Here is a 19,465-nt window from a genome sequence, read left to right as displayed (position 1 = left end):
ACTGTTTTACAAGAAGTACAAACAAATGACTGGACTTGGAAGACATATTTAGATGGGACAGGAAAGGCAAATCTGGGGCCCTTCCAAGCTGACTGTGTCATTTGATTCCCTTCATATTTGTGTACGGTCATATTCATTGTGGCATGAGCCAACCTGGCTTGCTTGTTCTCCACCAAATTTCCTGCCCCACTTCAGTTTTATTAGCTGCTCAATGCTTTTGGAAACAAGTTTTTCCCCAGGAAAATAGGTATATTAGTTGTTCTAGGATCACAACAATGGCCTAAAATACCATTTCTCAGGCCCTTCCCGTTTTACTATAGCCTTATGAAGGTCTTGTTTCTGGCTGCTTCCCAAGGCTCTGATTAACATGATTACAACTGCACTCTGTTACTAGCTGGTGGCACAGCCCAGGATAGACTAGATCAATGCTGCTCTGACTCCAATCCCTCCTTTCCTCTACCCCTGCCTTTTTTCTTCCTTCTCTTCAGATTCCCCTTTTCTGTTCTCTTCTCCCCCTGTGATGTAATCTTATAGAAGCTCATCATTGGGTGGTGCAGTTCTGACAGAGGTAACTTTCCATCTGTTACCTTGGGCTTTTCTTTAGCTCCCATCAGCACAGTGTCTAAACGTTTTCCGTTCCTTTTCTTCCTCCCTCTGAACATCTCATTGTTAAGAATTGGGATGGCAGAATCAGCATTGTCAGCCAGTCTTTATTCTCCTCTTCTTCTCTCCTCCTTTTCACATCTCTTTGTTCCCCCAACTCCTTTCCTTTCTCCTTCCTTCAATTCTTACTATTCTCCACCCTCACTTCCTCAATCTATTTGCATATTACAATCCTATTAACTAAAATGCCTTAACAGTCTTGAATCTAATTATTAAAACTTTAAATATTCCTCCTGGCTACGAAAACTGTGCTTTCCAAAGTGGAACAGGACCACAGCAGTAGTTTACTGCTCACAGAAACATCCACTGACCATTCAACATTATATAGGATTGATTTAATAACAAAGCCCACCTGTTACACAAATATCATTTCTTGAGCTTTTCCTTACTTCACTACTTTAAAAATAGAACATTTAACACAAAGATCTTTGCCTTCCCTATAGTCTCCTGTACTTCCTACGCTATTACTGAAGAAGGCTGTGTTTGAAGATGGGCTTCTCACCTTTGCAAGCCAGCTCCTCTTCTTTGATCATGTAGTGTGAACTCATGACTTTCTAACCACCCTATTGGCCAAGGAGTGCTGAAGCCACTCATTAAGGGGACAGTCAACCCAGTTAGGCCCCCAAATGTACCACTCTTTGAAGGAAGATATATTCCTGGTGGATTTTATTATTTTATAGATTTAGGCCTAAATTTTCAAAAGTCACTAGTGATTCTGGGTGCCTCCGTTTCTGGGTGGCCAACCTGAGACACCTTAAAGGGGCCTGATTTTCTGAGAGTGTGTGCTCAGTACTTTCTGAAAACCAGACCCCTTTAAGATGTCCACTTGAGCACCCAAAATCACTGGTCACCACCTAGGATCTACCTAGTAAGTCTACCAAGAGTACACTACCTAGAAAATTTAGACCATACACATACACGTATGTAAAAGGGATACACAAGAGATAGTTGCATAACTATGTGATAACTACAGAGCCATATGATATGTTGCAAATATCATGGAACCTTCAGCTTCATAGGCCCTTCCACGTTTCTGGGTAGTACTAGAGCATCAGTTTGTGTATCCTGCTGGTGCACACCATCTCAGCTCTTCACCCTGGTTCTCCTAAACCCAATTACAATGGCACAGAAAGATTACACTGTCAAAAAATGCAAAGCCATCTTACTCCGCTTTTCCTTCAGATTCCTAAGAACATTATTATGCACTCACAAATGTTATACTTTTTTAAAACTCTGCACATTTGAAAAATACTTGAAGACACTTGGTGACATTTAAAGGCAACAAATGTAACATGGATAAAATACCTTTTATGCAACACATCACCTGGGAAAAATCCTATGAATCAGCATACTGGGACAATCATAAACTTAGTCCAGACAAGTGACATTTAATTACCTAGGCACAGATCCCCAGAGGTAGTTAGGTGCCTAACTCCTATTGAAATCACTTTTGTGCTATAACTGGAATGTGCTTAACAAGGTGCTATTGCATACCCTGATTTTAGCTATGGCTGTCTCTTTCACTGTATTAAGATCCTTTCCTACCATTGTCAAGTCTTCAAGATATGGAAAAAGCTCAGTAGCTAATGCAGGGAACAAAGCATCGGAGAGTTGCCAACATTGCATTTCAAAAATTAGGGACTGTTTTCTTAGCATCCCCGCCCCACCTCTCCTCCCAATATTATTAATAAATAATAATCAGTGCTCACCTACGTTCACCAGGGCACTTCTTGCTTCTTTTTGGAGCACTCAGCAACTCCCAATCTTGTTGTACAGAGATGAAAAAATAAGGGACGTCCCTTGTAATAAGAGACTGTTGGCAACCATAGTCACAGGGTCACTCCTATTGAAATCAATGGGAGTTGGGAGTCTAAATAATTTGAGGATCTGGGCCTTACTACCCGCTGCACCTGTATTTAAAAAGGTTGGGTATGTTGCTTGAATGGTGTATCAGAGTTGATATCAAATGAAAGTTAGCCTCCTGTTTCCATTTCCTATAAATGCCACAAATTGACAAAAGTAATGCGTGTTTTGTCTGTCCCACCCATCACTTTGCTAAATTCTTTTCTGCTTCCCTTAGCCACTTACTAATAGTGCTGATTAATAAATAATAATAGTAATTTCTGTAGTGTTTTTTCATATTTACAAAGTGCTAATTAACTTCATAATGCTCAAAACTAAATTGGTTGACATTTTTGAACAACATTTAAAATAAAATAACAAATAATAATAATAATAATAATAATAATAATAGACTGTTTTTCAAAATTGAAAACTTTCACAAAGCCAGTCTGGGTTTTCCTTTTTCAAAGTTTTCCTGAGATTTTTTTTTTGACAAAAAGTGTAATGTTAATTATTCTTTCATGTGGTTATCATATTTTGTTTGTCATTTTTCACCTTTCATTTGACATTTTCAGTTTCTCTTGTTTATTTTTTAAAGTTTATTTTCCATTGCCAGTTTTGATAAGCCACACAATGCAATCATTTCCAAACAGATCATTTTGATTTTGAAGGTTTTCAATTTGAAAACAGAAAAAAATCATTTAAAAAAATTGCTGACTTGAAAAACAAAACAAATGCCACTGCATTTGTTTTGTTTTGTTTTGCTTCCAAAAACAAATGAAAATATTTTTTGCTTAAGTTTTAAGAACCCCTGTGAAATTTCTGTTGGTGTTTGAACCAATTCTATTTAATATCCATAAAATGTAAGTATTTATTATTTTCCCTTTTTTAAAGATGGGGTAATAAAGCACAGAGTTTTGACCCCTGACCCTGCAAACTCTTACACATATGCTTCACTTAACTCACATGAGTAGTTCCACTGATGTCAGTGAGACTCCATGACGTCTATGGGAATACTACATTAAGCATGTGCTTAAGGAAATCACTGAATCACGCATTTAGGCACAGATTTTTAAAGATATTTAGGCATTGCTGTGCTCAGTATTGCAATAACTACCTGATTTAGGAGCCTATGTCTAATTTTCAAAAGGGATTTACGTGTTTAGGAGCCTAAATCCCTAAGTGCCTAAGTCTCTTTAAAAATCTTGTCCTTAGTGACGTGAGCAAAGCCACAGTTAATCAGTGGCAGAGCTGGGGTTAGAATATGGGAGTACCTGGTTCCCAGTGCGTTTCTGCTGTTTTGGAATTGTGCACACTGCAAATTACGTATGGTCCAGGAAAAAAGTCATATTTTCTTGTCAAGTAGATACAAAATCCATGATGACTTTGGAGAAAAATTACTCGCCTATGCTTTTTTGCATTCCTGTGAAGCTAACTGTTGTGGAATAATATTGAGGCAAACAATTCAGTAAAATTCAAAAGAGGATTAGACATTGTGAGCCAGATTTTCAAAGTCAGACAAATCCAAATTACTGTGCTTGCCTAATTTATGTTTGCAAATCTTTGATGCATGTGTGTAAATCAACTGCTTGTGATGCTTAGCTGTCCATGCATTATGAATAGTTGATTATGGTATGCACATAGAAGATTGCCATTTATATGATAGACAAGTGCAAAAATGTTGACTGCTTCATTTTTGAAAATCTGGTCCTATATGAGAATACACTATGAATTTACACTAAGAACAATTAAACATTAAGGGCTTTAAATCCTCATGTTTTAGGATATAAACTGGCAACAGGAATAAATAATCCTCACCTTCATACACTATAGTGTCATACATTTTTAGTAGTGCATTATACCGGGGGAGTTTGCCTGGTTCTGAAGAACAGAGGCAGAATACTCAAGTAGTCACTGAGCAGCTTGAATGTTAGTCATGCTGCATACAGGAACATCTTTTCTTCAGAAAAAAAACAATGGTGCGTTTAGCAATTCAAGCAATCCTATGGCCTGAATATATGTGGGTGATTTTGAATTTTCTTTTGAAACAAAGTCAGAGCTGTACATCTGCTAGTGACATATCCCAAACCAAACCAAAACAGGAGCCTAATATCATAATTTTACTTCTCCTGACAGACCCAGGACCAACCATTTCAGTGAACTAAATCACATGTTTCTCTCAGGAATCTTCTCTGCAGAGCAGCTCCAGAGTTTAAGCAGCTCAGAGCCAAGAGAGATTGCTTGGCACAAAATCCTGGCAGCCCCAGGACAAGATGACAGCAGGCAATGCTTCAGCAATCATTGCCAATGTCTGCAACCACTGCCAGCTGCCTGTGACCACTGCCAGACGCCTGGTACAAGTTAAGAGTTTCAGCAATTAGGGTAAAGAGGGGGAGGTGATTACATCTTAAGATACTAATGATTTTGTTAATTATAAATTTGAAAAATGACAAACTTCAGAGCTTCCCATATCAGTGTAGAAACACTAACAGTTTCACTGCACAAAAATTCCATTGGCTTTTTGCACTACTGGTGTTCTTCTATCACTGGAAAAAAGAGCAATAAACAATAAATAGTTCCGCTAGCATACTGCTGCTGTGGGAGGCACGGGGATATAAATTGCAGTAGACTGAGTATTGACTAAGGAAATTACAAAAGAGCATTTTTACCAGCAGGGGACACAGAGTCATTTGTAAAGTCTACAGTGATGCTGAGTGTAAGCTTCCAATCCATTTATCAAAGTCCAGAATTCCCACTGCAAGGCAAGTGAAACACTAATGACTAATGTGTGCACTTAATCTAATAAATAAAAAGGAAAGCACAAACCACAGCAGCCTTTCGGGTTCTTGAAATCAGGGCTTTGGAGCTGTGCTCCGGCTCCGAGCCAGCTCCAGGCAAAAACCTGCAGCTCCACTGCTCCAGAGCTGCTCTGCACTCCAGCTCCAAGCTCCACTCCAAAGCCCTGCTTGAAAGAGAAGGAAGTCTCTTGGAATGTACAAGTTTGCCCATTCTAAAACCAGTACTGTTTTATTTAAATATTTCAGCTGTGTAAGAATTAAAGTGACACAGGAAAAAGCTCTCAGATGCAACAACCCTGGTTCAAAATACTTAGCCTGAATCTTTACAAGAGGGTTATTGGGTCATCAGTGATTAAATGAGTTGACCACTTTTGGTCTTGCCCCCACATCTCTGCTCCATCCATTGACATCAGGAGATCCAGTACCAACACACCATTTTAAGTACCACACCTGCCGTAGTGGACATCAGAAAACATGGGCTCCATTCTGCCCCCTACCCTCTGCAAATGCAGCGTGAGGGTGCCTGTCAGCATCAGTCATCTTCCATTATTCTCTGTGCTCCTCATATCCTTAGATTCACATGGACACTCTGCACACAAGCCTCCTCACTATCACTATGGTTAGAGCATCATGAAGTAGTTCCATGATAAATGCATGAATACCTTTTCATCACAAATGGCCCAATCCTTAAGTGTGTGTTAAAACAAATCCCATTGTAGTCAATTATCAGAGGGGTAGCCGTGTTAGTCTGGATCTGTAAAAGCAGCAACGAATCCTGTGGCACCTTATAGACTAACAGACGTTTTGGAGCATGAGCTTTCGTGGGTGAATACCCACTTCGTCAGGTGCATCTGACGAAGTGGGTATTCACCCACGAAAGCTCATGCTCCAAAACGTCTGTTAGTCTATAAGGTGCCACAGGATCCTTTGCTGCTATTGTAGTCAATGAGCATTTTGCCTAAGTAAGGAGTTCATGACTCAGTTCCTATTTATCAACATCTATGCCTTGTAAAGTGCTTCACTCTTTTTGTGTGTGTGTGCACGAGCGAGCCAGGGAATATGTTCCTCTGACAGGGCTTTATTAAATGGGCTCCATTCCAGGATGGTGCAATTTGATTTTACTCAGCATCACTTGTAGAGCTCATTTAGCTTTCTGAATACAAAATTACTTTCCAAAATCTATTTCTATTGATGTTGTATTTGGATATCACTCAGAGGATAGATTCTGCTGTCCACACTCATACTAAATAGTGCCTTACTCCACAAGTAATCCTGATTACTCACGAGTAAGATACTACTCAATATAAGTAATATGGAGAAATATGACCCACATTCACCAGCCGGACAACTGGTCATTAGGAACAAGTTTCAAGCCATTTCCTTTATTCCCTTTGATATTTTCAACGGTTGGGAAAAAAATCACATTGTTTTGAGTGCCACTCAGCTGCTGGTAAAAATGGCACAACTTGCAGGGGTGCTAATTAGAGCCAATTATAACTTGACTGACCTGACTTGTACCTTTTAAAATACTAACTAGAACTAAATCTGTCTTGGCAAGATGGAAATATTGTTGCTAGCTTAAGAAACTCACTGTTTTATGGAGCTGGCTATAGTTTTCAGTCAAAGATAATTATCAAAGCAGGGCTTGCCCTAATCAGTCTTTGTGACAGGATTCCACCATAAACACTCATAAGTATATTTAAAATATTATAGTAAACTTATTTTTATCTAGGCTCAACCTTTACAAAGAGTACTGGGGAAGGAGGCTGGAGGATGAGTGGGGGGGATGGGAGGAGTGTGAGTTCTTCACTGATTGTCAATGTACACTGAGGGACAGTGGAATTCACAGAGCTGGAGAGATGCCATCCTTCCGAACGGAAGTCAGACAGTTGGACCCAGAGATGGCCCACGGAGCTAGGGGTAAATCTCTCCCCCCATTAATATTTCCTCTATAATCAGTAGGCAAAAGAGTCTCAAACCCCCACAAAAATATAAAATTATCATTTCACCTGGATAAACAGTACTGGGAAGAATTGATATCTGAGCAGAGGTGCCATCCTTCAGCTTAGACATTGAACTGAGCTCTCTTCCATCTGGAAACCTATCAGTAGGAGTTCATCCCTACTACATTCCATTGCAGTAGAAGGCAATATTGTGTTAAGCTGGCAACTGTATGGCCCACATTACTGGTATATAAGGACAGAAGCTGTCTATCTCATGGGGGGCTGATCTCTTGACAGATTTCTACGGACCAGATTCTGATATCTATACTCATGTTGGGTAGCTCCTTACTCCAGGAGTAGTCCGACTGAAGTCAATGGTGCTATTCAATAAAAGAAGGGGTAACAGAATCTGGCCCTAAAAAGGGTAAAGGATAAACCTGTTGCCCTGATTTACATTCCCTCCTCTGATAAAACAGGTTCTGATGTTTGACAATTGTTGTCATGGGTGCATGATAACTGCGGCATTTAGCTAGAGAACTCTGTATCTGACCCATGACATTGGAAAGCAGCGTACAAATCCCTAAATATGAAAGGCACCATTCAAAACCAAATTCTGTTCAATAATAAAATTTATTGCACAGATGGTATGTTTCAAATGAGACAATATATTTAAAATATTACAAAATTAATAGCCTTTTTGAAATATGTTATGGCATAGTACTCTGCACCTTAAACCGATCCCATATGTCATAATTTGGGCAGCAGTGTAACACACTTCCAGTATATTTTATACATCGTTACATGTGGAATAAATTTTATAAAACACAGCAAAATATGGAACAAATATACTGAAACTAAATTAGAGACTTTTTTAGCCACTTGGATAACTCTAGACCAGTACATTTCTTGCAAATGAATATGGGCTTGATCCAGCATAGTTCTGCTAGGTGAAGTTACTGGGAATTGTGGTCTTTATCTGCCCTTTTTACCCTGTCGGTCCTGTGTCACAAACTCGAGAACATGCTGAGTGGCGATGTGAGAGGTGTCTAAATATTCTTCTTTCAGACTTCAAAGTGGGAGCCTCATTGCCTCATTCCCATTAAAGTCAATGAGAATGGGATGCTCATTTATCCTGACGGTAAAATTTAGTCTTACAGCACTTTGGATTGAAGCTGAATGATCAGGAATCAAAAAGATTAGCTTCAAATGTGAAAAGAATTATTGAAATGGGACCCATATGTACAGAATTAGTGCACAACTATGTCTGAGAAACGTGACTCCCGTGCAGACTAAATTTCCCAGCTTCCTCCTTTGACTTGCTCAATCTTCCAAAAAGAATAACCGGCTATATAATAAACGCATAACCCTGCAACCAGGGTTGTAGTAGATAAAACTCCAGGTCTTATGCTACGTATGAATGAAAGCTACGTAGCTATTTTTTTAGCAGATTTAATGCTCAGGAAAAATGAGAGAACAGAACTGGGTTGAGCCTGGCACAGTACAGGCAAGAACTGTTCATGTTTTTCCTGCAAACCTTTGCCGGCACACCTCAGTCTTGATCTTCAATATCTCCTACTACTCTAGTTCTGGGCTTCCATGCAACCTTGTCTATGCACATCAATTCTGACCTGCAACAACCTTCCTGTTCTAGGTATGGGCCTCTCCTTACCAGAGATTGCCAACAGTGCAAAAGTGTGCCAAAATGAGAAGTGGTTTTGTGATGTTTATGGACAGGAACTATTCTGAACTCATTGTTACTTGTGCCCTAAATTGGAATTTGAATCTAGGTCTTGCAGAGGTGAAAGTCAAGGGGAGAGAACCACTCCACTAATTAGCTCTTTAACCAAAACAGGGCCTCATTTTGATCTCACTTACACCACTGCAAATGAGGAGTGACTCCATTCAAGTGATAGAGTTAGACCCCGGTAAAATCAGTCTCAATGGAATTGGTATCATGCCTATAGTAAGCAATTAGATATACCTTCCTATGAACCTTTAAACAAGTGATCTGTCTCCCTCCTAACACTAAGCCCATGCTTCAGAAATTACAAGCATAATCCTAAAAGACCAACATCTACATTTTGGGGTCCAACCCTCCTCCTATCGAGATTCATGGCAAAACAATCATTATACTCAATGAAAGAAGGAGTAGCCCTTGTGGAGGAACTTACATAGGGGAAAAAAAGATTCAAAAAGAAATTTATTTATCCTTTCACTTTCTTTGTTGCTGCTTCTTAAAGACAATGGGCCCTGCTTTTCTGTTGTAAAATGTTAGCGGTCTGATGTGGTCGCATTTTACACTTACTTTGCCCTGGAGTAAATGACTAGTTGCAGGATAACAGAGAATGAGACTCACTAATGTATAAATAAATACATTTCCACAACCACCTAAATTCATCTTCTGCTGGTCCCTGCTGTTAAGACACAATCTTGTGTTCAAAGCATCAAAATATCAAAAAATGGCAAAACTCCCTTTGCCTTCAATGCGGCCTGGATTTCACCCCAAGTCTGTTCCCCTGGAATTGATTGTGATGTCACAAATACAGCATTATATTCTCCAAAAAGGAGAAAGAGAAGTGATTTAAAGGAGAATAAATCTTTGCTTCTAAAAAAATCCTCCTTGATAATTAGCAAAGAAAATTATAAAAAACACAGGCATCGATCAAACTAACTAGTGGTCAAGCATATTATTTTAGCATTTTTCCCCAAAATGGGTGTCCATCTTTACACCTGAATCCAGTGTCTCATATAACAGCAGGATATGTTCTCTCCCCACCAGCAAATGACCTGTGCAATTAACAAAACACGGTGACAGCAAGATACACAAAGAAAAGCAGAAAAAAACATCAAGGGCTCTGCTCCTGATCTGTGTCTGTGCAACACTCAATTGCTCTAATTACTGTTCCCATAAAAATACTTGGAATCTTAGCTCAATTTCATGTGTGTATATATATATAGTAAAACACTGCCAAAAAAATTAGATTCCTTAGCTTCCAAGAAAACTTAGGAGCCTGCAGAGGACTTTGTCTGGAGGGGAAAGTGTGATGGCAAGTCAAAGGATTATAGCTATTCCACTCCTACTGTTTCTGAACTCAGGGCCGCCTGTGGAACTAATATGAAAGACAAGGACTCAACAGCCTATTACAAACACACCTGAGCTACCCATGACAAAATTTTCAAACACAGGTGCCAAAAGCTAGTCATAAAAATGGGAGACGCTGCGGGCTCAATACCTTTGAAAATCAGGCTACCTATTTACGTGTGTAAATATGGATTTCGGACAATAATTTTAAGCACTTTCTAAAAACTGATGGTCCCAGTTCCCAGTTTTGACACAACATAATTTATCTGTACATGTTCTTCATCTGAAGCACTTAACTTTATCAACATTGTGTGGTACATCTACACTGCAATAAAAGGCACACAGAATGGCCATGGCTGGCCTGGGTCAGCTGACTCAGGTTTGTGGGGATCGGGCTGTAGAGCTAACAATTGCAGTGTAGATGTGCAGGCTCAGGCTGGAGCCCCGGCTCTGAAATCCCACGAGGGTGCCCAGCCTGCAGCCCGAGCATCCATACCGCTATTTTCAGTCCTATGGACTGAGCCCCATGATCCAGAGACATTTGATCTGGGCTCAGAGTCTCGGGGCCACAGGTTTTTTACAGCAGTGTAGATGTACCCTTAGTGACCAAGAGATCCTATGTGTCCCACACAAGCTATACTGGAACGTAAGAGCTATATTCTCTTTTTGAAGTTTGTGGATAACTGCTAGTAAAGTTAACAATTACAGGACATGTACCTAACAAAGGGAAATGCAACACCCCTTTGGCCAGATTCTCCCCTATTAAAGGGGCAGGTTTGTACGGCTCTGCTATGCGATTATGCACGTGTTCTTCTAGATTTCCCAATTATCTTACTGACTACCTTGTAAATCAACAAACCCACCTTTTCTACGCTTAATCACATCTGCAAATCAAGTGTGGTTATGGTCAGAAAAGTAACTATAAATATTACCTTGAAAATTCTGCCCACATCTGTTCCCTGAATGACTGCTGAATTTCTGAGTTTTATCTACTACAACCAAGCTTTTACTTCCCTTCAACCATATAGGTCCACTATGGGGGCCAGATCCTCAGCTAGTGTAGACTGTCATAGCCCCAGTGAAGGGACTGGAGCTATGACAATTTACACCAGCTGAGGATTTGTCCCTGCATGCAGAAGAGCAAAACTAGATACTACTTTGGACAAAAATGTCATTTGACACCCTGAAATCACAGTCTGCACTTAGGTCCTGTCTTTCTGACCCCTCCTCTCCCAACTTGGAGATGCCACTCCCATTCCAGGTACTTGGACTAATGATGAGAAGGAACTTGCTGCCTGGGGAAAGGCTACTTACGTTTTAGCAAGAGAACAAGAAATGCAATGTAGGGAAAATTAGCAGCCTTTTTCTTCCCCATGATTCTATTTGAGCTAGAAAGAAAGAAAATACCGAAAGGCAACGTATTTACTTTTTAAAAGATGTAACATCTTGTTTTGATTTAGCTTGGATGACGGGGGAGACCAAAAGTGAGTTGCAGCCATTGGGAGTATATGGTTACCGAAGCTCTGAAAAAGAGCATACTGCAATTCTACTAATCTCGCTTTGCAAATCAGCAAAACCCAATGAATCCTGCTCTGCACAGGGCCACCCAGAGGATTCAGGGGGCCTGGGCTTGTCAGCAGCACGGGGCCCCTGCCGCCCAATTGCTGCTGAAGACCCAGCACTTTGGCGGCGGGTCCCAGGGCGGAAGGAACCCCCCCCAGGGTCTTTGGGGCACTTCGGCGGTGGGTCCCAGAGCAGAAGGACCCCCCGCTGCTGAATTGCTGCCGAAGACCAGGAGCGGAAGAAGCTCCGGAGGCCCAGGCCCTGCGAGAGTTTTCCAGGGGCTCCGGAGCGAGTGAAGGACACTGCTCCAGGGGCCCTGAAAAACTCTCGTGGGGGCCTGAAACAAATTGCCTCCCCCCCCGGGCAGCCCTCGCTCTGCAAATCAGCAGGTCCTACAGAAACACTATTTACTGAAAATTTTTGAATGTATGTAAGATTCAAAATCCTTTATCCATCTACTACAAGAAAATTTCTAGATAGTTTGGTATTTCTTTGGGCTACCAAAAGCATGTGATATGTGGTAAATTAGCCAATGGAAAGAGGCATTCATAGACCTCTGACGAGGCTGAGAATTGTTTTACTCACTGGGTCACTGACTATGTGAAGAATGAGTGAAAAAGCTGTTACAGAGGTAAAGGGGAAAAGAAGGAGCATAACTATCAGTGGACCATGACAAGAGGCAGAAGAAAAACTCCTGAAAGTCAAACAGGAAAGAGACATCGATCTCCACTCTCAGGAGCCAGGAACAGGGGAGTCTCTGCATACCTACCCATTAACAAAGTAGAGCTGTTCTCCTCTTAAAATCTTAATTCTACCCTCCCAGCCACCATTCCTTTTCTCCAGGTGAACCAGAGCTTTGATCACCACACCAACCACTGCTTCCTAAACGTTATGTCAAACCTCTCCAACTTTTACAGCTCACTGAGCTCTGCGGCAAACTGTAATGCAAGGGGAAACATCCACAAACAATTTGTTATTGAATTCAATGCAGCAAAGACCTTTTTTGAAATGTATTTTAATATTTAATTTAATATAAAAACTTCCATTCAAAAATGATTTTCCATGCTGCTCTGAAATTTTGAGTTTGTTGCAAAATCCAGCACAATACACAAACCTCTGCCAATGTGAAATGAATAGGTCATTTTTGTCCATTTCTTATGCTTGGCCTATACACAGATTTTGTACTGATTTGACTATTTTGGTTAGGGTGTGGGTTTTTTTTACCAATATAGTTATACCAGTAGAAGCTCTAGTTTAGATGCAGATGCAGAATGATAAAGGTAACTTATACTAGTTTAGCTTATTACCTTTCCCATACGGGAACAGCTATTCCAGTATAAAGCATCTTTCCAGTATAACTACATCCAGACAAGGGGGAATTGTACTACTTTAACTATACCAGTATAGTTCAAACAGTACAATTTTTGTGAGTAGACAAGCCTGAAGTATAGGAGCATCTACATCATGCTACCTCCACAATTGATGCTATTGTCATTAGACTGATCAGGGAGCCTAAGGACTGAATGGGCCAAGAGAGGGAACACCTCTGACCTCCTGCAGTGAACTCTCTGGGTCAGAGGTGAGGTATATTGGTTTCAACTCCCCCTGCCCAGGCTTATGCTTTTTTATGGAGCAGAGGATTTCAGTCTGGAGATATTTAAGAGTAGGTTAGATAAATGTCTATTAGGGATGGTCTAGACAGTATTTGGTCCTGCCATGAGGGCAGGAGACTGGACTCGATGACCTCTAGAGTTCCCTTCCAGTCCTAGAGTCTATGAGTCTATGAGTCTCCAGAGCTGTCAGCTGGGCATCCTTAACTTAAGAACTAAATTCATAAAATGTAAAGAAAAGAGGATCTGCATCCCAGATTACAGATGGATACAAATCGCAGGCTAAGAGAATACAGATATCAAACAGCACAAAGGGCAACCTTAAAAATGTGCGCTTCTGAAGAAAAATCTGAGTGCTTTGAAAGATTCTACCATTTCTAGTGGAATCCATCATTATGCACACAGGAAATCTTGCAGAAAATCGTAGAATCTTCTATTTGCATTCTTGTGACCCAGGCGGAGTTCAGCTAGTCTAAGGGATAGAACAGTGATGGTGAGATCAGGCAGCTCAAGGAAGCAGTGTGAGAGACTCACTAGAATAACTATAAATAGTGCCTTCGGGTACCCAAAAAAAACCTGATTGAACATTCCATCAAGACCTGGTGCCATAAACAACTGTTTCTCGGAGCAGCTCATTTGGAGCATATGTTACTTCTGACTTGGGCCTGAGTAAAACACAAGAATTGATTAAGGAGTGGCAGTGAGCGTGGCTGAGCCACTAAAAGCAGTAACCATAACATAACTGTTTGACATCCTCATCGGATCTTATCAGATCGCTGCACTCGGTGTCAGGTTAAAAAATTAAAATCCATTCACTGGGAAGGGAGATTGCTTAATATAACTCAAGTGATACTATGACAAAATAACAAATATTGGCACGTGGAATAAGGAATAAATGGAGTCAGACAAAATTTGAAGGGCAAATATCCCAAGATGTAATAAATAATAAGTAATTTCCCAAGTGTATCAAAAGAAGCCTGTGGGAATATCAGTTGAATGTCCAGGGTACAAAGAAGTGATGAAATAACTCAAAAACTTAAATACTGTAGCAATAAATTACCAATACTAGATGTAGTTCAACTATCAGTTCTGAAGAAACTAAAGTCTTGAAAAACTGAGCTATTAACAAAAACATGTACGTTATCAGTGAAAAAAATTACTATCATTTTCTAGAGAAAAGGAGGGCAGCAATATAGTACCTGTTTTTCAAAAGGTGCTTAGTGTGATCTCAGGAATTCTGTAGATCACTGAACCTTACTTCAGTAGCAGGAAACATAGCAGAGAAATTCCTTGGAAATAAAATCATAAAGCCAAATAAGTATAATTTTATATGAACCAGCACAGCTCTTGAAAGGACAAGTCACAGCGCTATAACCCATTAGACCTTTTCAAAGGAGTTAACAGAATAGTGTCTAAAATGGAACCAGTGAATACAAAGCATTTATACTTCCACATTTTTGTAAACGAAGCTCCTCACAAAAGATTATTGAGGCAACCTGGTAGCCATTTATGGCTCAATGGGAATTACAAACGCTCCAGCATGAGCTCAGCCCTTCAACTGGGAAGTCTCCACCTAGGCCTTAATCCTACAATGGGCTCCATGTGGATGGTCTCATGAGCCTGCACAGAGTTCACTACAGACCTGAATCCTTATTACTGTATTACTTTTACTCATTAAAAGCTCAGGGACTTTGTCTTTATACCTGTCTAAAAAGTGCCTAACATATACTGTTAGTACAATACAAAAAGCATTTGTGGTGATCACCACCATCACCACAAGAAAAAAGTGAAAAGTCCTCTTATGGATTAAAAACTAGAGTAAAATTAATGGCCCGTTCTGAATGTGGAACGTGATTACTCCTAGGCTGTCCCTGGGATCAGAATCAAGACTGGCATGGTTCAATATACAGCATTTATTAGCAATCTGGAAAAGCAGGTGAATGTTGAGGTGGCAGCATTTGCTATAAACAAAATGAAAACAATTAAGGTTACTCAACTTTAGAGACCATTTTGAGGGAAGATTGCTTCCCCTCCATTGCACATCACAAGGAAAAGGGACCACAGCTTGGGCCTGGAAGCACAGAAGGAGCAGACTGGGGCAACACAGCACGCTCTCCTGCCCCTAAGCTCATAGAAGTCTCCTCTTACTAACAACGTGCATTAGGTATCTCCTTATAATCATCCAGGAATGCTGTCAACCAGAACTGCAGCAGAGTTGGGGAGCCGCAATCCTACAAGGCAAATACCCTGGGACAGCCACTGGATTTGGAGTGGATTTCCTAGCCAAAGCTAAAGCTCATCTATAGAGAAGAGCAACTAAAACTATTAGAGATATATGGATGATTTAGAAAGAAATTATCAAAACATTTAGCAGTACTTCATTTGGGAAAAGAATAGTATGAGGAAATATCATAGCAGTATGGAAAATAACGGGTAGCGGAGAATGTTTTGTAAGTAGCCCTTTTTGCCCTTTCTCATTATTAAAGGAAAGAGGTCATTCAATAAAATTAACAGTTAACAGAAAAAAAACAAAACTCAAAGAAAATATTTAATGTGCAATTTACTATCAAGTTGTGAAACCCCCTGATATAAGATAGCAAACCTCCTCCATTCCTGACTTGGTTGCAAACTAGTGGTGGGTGAGATGATTATACATTGTTTAAATACACAGATTTACATATATATTTTGTAAACTGCTATGGGGGTTTACACTTACATTATCTCAATGTAAAACATAGTTATTACATTAACTTTGTAAGATTCTAAAGTTATATGAACAAAAATGGTGACTGCAGTTACATTGACTAAGACAACGATAACAAAGGCTATCTGACAAACCTCATGTTTCAGGGCATAAGATAGGAGAAGAGACACGTTGCACCAACATTGACCTCTTGGCCAATTAAACAATGCTGATTGGTCCTAAAGAGACTCCAATCCTACGCTCCTTACCCAGAAGACTGATGCAGACAAACAAAAATAAGAGGACCTATAGACAGTGAGAGATGGAGGTGAAAGGCAGGGGAAATAGATATCCTCAGGACAGAACCCTTTTGAGGGAAGTAATAGACAATATACTGTAGGCCAACTAAGGGAAAGCTAATCTGTGGCAATGAGCCAATGAATGACAACCTGCTGCATGCTGCAAGTGGTCAATCTACTACCAGATAACATAGTTAATTGAATCTGTAGTTCATCTCTCAAGAGTACCACACACAGGGCACTACAATTCAATATCTAATGAAACATGCAAAGTTGGCCAGAAGATTCCTGCCCTCAACATTCTAACGTGGAGAGCAAGTTTCTAGGAAAGCCTGGCACTTCTGTATGCTGGAAGAGAAGAACCAGCGAGGTTCTGGAAAAATGTCTCCTTGGCTTTTATGTTTCCTTCTGTACTAGAAATAACCTCACATTATAGACCTGGTCATGTATTTTTAGCAGTAGGAGGTGCACTGAGGGCACACTGGGAGCAGACAGGATCTCCAGGGCAGGAGAAGGGAATTGCAAATAAGCAACCAGCATCTTCCTGTTATACTTTTAGATGAACCTTCCATTGCAACAAACCAATACCGTTAAACTTGCCATAGGCCTCTCTGCTCATTCCTTGGGTTGCCAGCAAAGAGGTACTGGAAGCTCTGATGCGAGTTGCTTCGATACAAAGCCAAAATTAAATAATCAATCACAGAAAGACAGCAAAGGTTAAATAATGAGGCAGAAGAGAAAGGGGGAACATTTGTCCTGAAAAAGGGTGATCTGCCTTCTGCTTACCAGTCCATCACAGTTGCTGATAGCCACAGTGGCACCCGGCATGCCTGAGACGTCCCCGGTGAAGAGACACTCCTGCTGGAGGGGCTCTCGGAATAGCTCTTGAAAATCTTCCTGCCATTCAGCAGAGGCTCCAGGTGGCACAAGTCGACGGTTGGGCTTCAGGCGGAGATGCAGTTCTTTCCCAAAGACCGTGACATTGAAGTATAACAAGCGATTTCCAGCTCTGCCTTGGTGCAGTGGCTCATCCAGGGTGCTGCGGGCCACCCTGTGCCGAGCAGAGGGTGGGGTGGAAGGATGGCTGGCTTCAGCACTGCCAGCCGCCACTGAGCCAGATACCATGTGTGAGAGGAACCGTCCCTGGCAATCTGTACTGAAGGGCACAATCACACCATACTCACTTAGCTTTCCAGACAGGAGGTGCTCTAGTGGAAATAAGTACAGACAGAAAGACTTCAATACATTCAAAGCAAAGAGCAATCCTTTGTAAATGAGTTATGAAAAGTATTTCCTCCACAGTACTGTATGTTAATTTCCACATGCATCAGGAATTTCGTAGCCATTTCGACACGGGATTTTCTTGTTAAATTATATAAACATGTTTAAGCCAATAAACTTTCTCCCCCTCCTATAAACTCCAGTTTATTCTGTGCCTACTTTGTATTTTTAAATCAGCAGGCATATCAAATGTAGCAGAATAAACTCATCCTGACATACACTTATGCCTCTTGCATACCCAACTAACACCAAGCATGCAAACTATTTATTGTTCAGCTTCCATTTAACATTACTTCTCAAAAACAAGGGATCCCATTAAAATAAAGCATCAATTTAGAAGTGTTTGCAATGGGCCCCCAGTAGGATACATACCTCCCTATTGCAATTTCCTGTCACAATCAACACTGCACAGTTCCAGCCAGTTACATAAAAATACACCTGTCAAAACAGCCTAAAACACTCCTACCACCTAAATCAGAGAAGGCAAAAAATAACCAGCCGGACATGCAGACAAATAGAAATTACAAGCATACAATGAGTCTAACATTTTCAAGTCAAATATAGTAATGTATCTTTTTAATTGGCATGTTATTGCACAGATTTGATACACCACACACCCACACTAAGTAAATTTAGCATGACAAAAATAACATGGGACACTGGAAAGGTAGCCTGTGCTTTCAATGAAACTGATGACTGAATGCAAATCCTGCACTCTAACTTTTTAGGAAATTATGTTTTTCCCATGCACACTTAAATGCCAGCTAAAATTACTTGCAAATCTGACAGAAGGCCCAGCACTTGTAATACCAAGCCTGCTGATTTCAGTTTGAGCCTTTGATTTCCACTCCCAGCCCCACATCCCATCTTGAGAGTGTAAATGAGACTTAGGTAAGGGGTGGGGGCTATGTAAAGAAAGTACTTTTCTGCACTTACTGGCAATATGGAAAAATGCTAAATTCCCACCAGTTTAAGTAACTGAAAACCTAAAAACAGTTAAAAGGAAGGGAAGGTGGATGGATGGACTGATGAACACATAGAGAGAGAGATTCACATAGGAGCCAGGAGAAAAGTAAAGGAAATTAAACTCTTAATATCACACCAGTTTTTCCCTCTGTTCAACTCCCTTCTGTGAGCGCCCCTTGCAGCCCTGTTGGCTTTGCTCCTGTGAATCTACCTTTCGCTTTCCGATCTCACTGATTTAAGTGATGTCTTAATGTGTTAGGTTAAAAAGAAAAATCAACTCAATCCATGAGCGAGGGGAACTCTCCTACCTTCGGGTTTTGCTGCCCTGGCTGTCGCAAACCAGTAGTTGAGAGGAAACAAGCAGGACAGCATCACACAGAGATAATCCATTTGGTGCTAGCGAAGCGTTTTCTGGGGGCTCTCTCCGAAAACAAGCGCACGAGGGAGCAGCTCTCCAAAGGGAGATGGAGCGAAGTTTCTTCCCCTCGGCTTCCTGCGGCTCCTCCGGGAAGCCGGGCGGCGAAACGGGATCTGGTGAGCTCAGCAATGCGCCCTCCTCTTGGAGTGCTGCAGACTGTCAGAGGCGCACGCAGAGCAGGAGCCGGTCCTGCTGGTCCCCGCCGCACTGTGCACAAGTTGGACAAGCCCCCATGCATCTGGCAACGCAAAGTGGGGAGGAGGGAGGGGACACTGGCTGGGAGAGAGCCCGGGAGGCTGCTGCCGCCGCCGCTGCTG

At 41.0% G+C, this 19,465-nt stretch overlaps 1 protein-coding gene across 1 annotated transcript in view; it reads right to left on the bottom strand.

Moving 5' to 3' along the window:
* ADAMTS14 (ADAM metallopeptidase with thrombospondin type 1 motif 14) overlaps positions 1–19,120 on the bottom strand; it is a 91,823-nt gene extending 72,703 nt beyond the window's left edge. The window contains exons 1-2 of the mRNA XM_030569834.1: positions 19,039–19,120; positions 17,270–17,691 (exon numbers count right to left, since the gene is read on the bottom strand). Coding sequence (XP_030425694.1) covers positions 17,270–17,691; positions 19,039–19,120 — 504 coding nt within the window. The remainder of the gene's footprint in view (positions 1–17,269; positions 17,692–19,038) is intronic.
* Positions 19,121–19,465: the final 345 nt, after the last annotated feature.

This window comes from Gopherus evgoodei, chromosome 7 (genome assembly GCF_007399415.2).
Source record: "Gopherus evgoodei ecotype Sinaloan lineage chromosome 7, rGopEvg1_v1.p, whole genome shotgun sequence".
Lineage (NCBI taxonomy): Eukaryota > Metazoa > Chordata > Testudines > Testudinidae > Gopherus > Gopherus evgoodei.
The sequence above is the reverse complement of the archived record's forward strand: the minus strand, read 5'-3'. Positions and strand labels throughout refer to the sequence as shown.